Below are 1,729 nucleotides of genomic sequence, written 5' to 3' on the forward strand. Positions count from 1 at the left end.
GACAAAGTGAAACAAATTTCCAGCCCAAGACAATCTGAATGGTTGATCAGAAAGCTATATCGCACTGAGTTGGGAGAGGAACACAGTTTGGCATGGGCGTGCAGGTCGCAGTGAACCTGGAGCAGGCCTCAGAGGGCTGAACTGCGGGCAGCTGTGGCAATTTCCAGAACTCTCATCCCACGAATGCCAAAGACAACCTAAAAGGTCAGTGGGAAAAGTCTGTTTCTGCGACGAGAGAGAGAAGCACGGTGGTCTCAGCTCCAGTCCCCAAGCTTGGCCCCTGGGGCAGTGGCTGCTTCCTGAGCTTCCAGCCCACAGACTGACACAGAATCAAGTGGCTGATCAGAGAGGGATTGCAGGGATCTTTCTGCTGGCGCAGTATTCTCTTGCTTTGCTCATACTTGGATCTGGGTCACAGTTCTGGGTGGCAGTCCTGGGGCGAGGAGGAGCACTGGCGTGGTGGAGCTTGTAGTGACAGTAGAGAGGAAATCCTCCTCACAGTTCCAAGACAGAAAAGAGTGCTTGTGGTCACTCATAGACCAGAGCACAGGCCAGGAAAGGAGTAGACACCTTGATCATAGCATCTTGGAAGACCTGAAAATTTACAAGTCCCTAGAAGTATCTCTGAGACTTTCTGGATATTAATGGCAGCAGGGAGATCTCTACAAAGAAAGAGGTTTCTAATTCCAGGCAGCCCATGGCATGGGCAGTAAGACTTCCTTAGAGACCACCTAGTTCAATCATCTCCTAAGGTGTTAACAGGATTTTACTGAGCCAGTCTCTAACCTGTGAATACTTGGTGCCTCACAAAGCTGACCTACAGACAGGAGTGTCAGTAATCAAGTAGCAGTTTAATTAATTAATTTCATTATAAGGAACAGATTTTCAAATTGGGAATTCTCTTGATCAGAATTCCACCTTTCTTTGGTGAAGGTGGAGATTATATACATAAATCACAAGTGGGGAAGGAGGAAGGGAGGTGGATTACAAGAACTCATCTCCCAGGGCCTGAGTGGTTCCCCACTACAAGCTCACAAGTAGGAACATTATTGTTTCAGGTCCTTGGGGGTCATTACTTGGTGGGTCACAGCACCAGAGTTCTGTGACAGGAACAAGTTCTACAATCATTGATTTGCTTCACTTAAGGTACACAGACACAAGAATGCAGTGATTGTGAGAGTGTAGTCAAGGGTTTGATTTATCATCTCAAGCTGCATTGTAAGTCTCACTCTCAAGCCAGAAGAGACAATTTGAGAATCTAATCTTTTAGTATATTCATTACATATATCCTATCAATTAATATGAAAAATCGTAATTCCCTTCACAATGGATAAGAAAATTGATGCTTGTAAAGGAAAAGTGACTTGTTCAAAGTCACCCAGTAAGTGGGCAGATCAAGAGTTACACTATGTCTTCAGCATCCCAGTCAAAGAATGCTTTGGTAGCATCTTCATATTTTTCTATAATGATGAGAAAAGATTTCCTTGATTTTAGGTTGGTCAATGCTCTCTTTGATTCTTTACTTAAGTCATGTTGTGAGAGGCTGTGAAAACACAAAGATAATACGTTCAATCTTTAGCTGAATTGCTTTATAACCCTGATGTCTGTATCCTCAGTCAAGGACCTTTTTCTAGTCACTTCTTCCTCCCATCCTTCCTCCCATGTTTTGGTATCTATAACTCTGTGTGTGTGTGTGTGTGTGTGTGTGTGTGTGTGTGTGTGTGTGTGT

At 44.1% G+C, this 1,729-nt stretch overlaps 1 protein-coding gene across 1 annotated transcript in view; it reads right to left on the reverse strand.

Annotated features, from left to right (window-relative positions):
• Positions 1-555: 555 nt before the first annotated feature.
• LOC114046062 (NACHT, LRR and PYD domains-containing protein 12-like) overlaps positions 556-1,729 on the reverse strand; it is a 46,650-nt gene continuing 45,476 nt past the window's right edge. Inside the window, exon 10 of the mRNA XM_027866288.1 lies at positions 556-1,543. Within this exon, the coding sequence (XP_027722089.1) occupies positions 1,402-1,543 (142 nt within the window). The 3' untranslated portion in view covers positions 556-1,401. The remainder of the gene's footprint in view (positions 1,544-1,729) is intronic.

The sequence above is a fragment of the Vombatus ursinus genome, unplaced genomic scaffold, assembly GCF_900497805.2.
Source record: "Vombatus ursinus unplaced genomic scaffold, bare-nosed wombat genome assembly UNPS02014780.1, whole genome shotgun sequence".
Lineage (NCBI taxonomy): Eukaryota > Metazoa > Chordata > Mammalia > Diprotodontia > Vombatidae > Vombatus > Vombatus ursinus.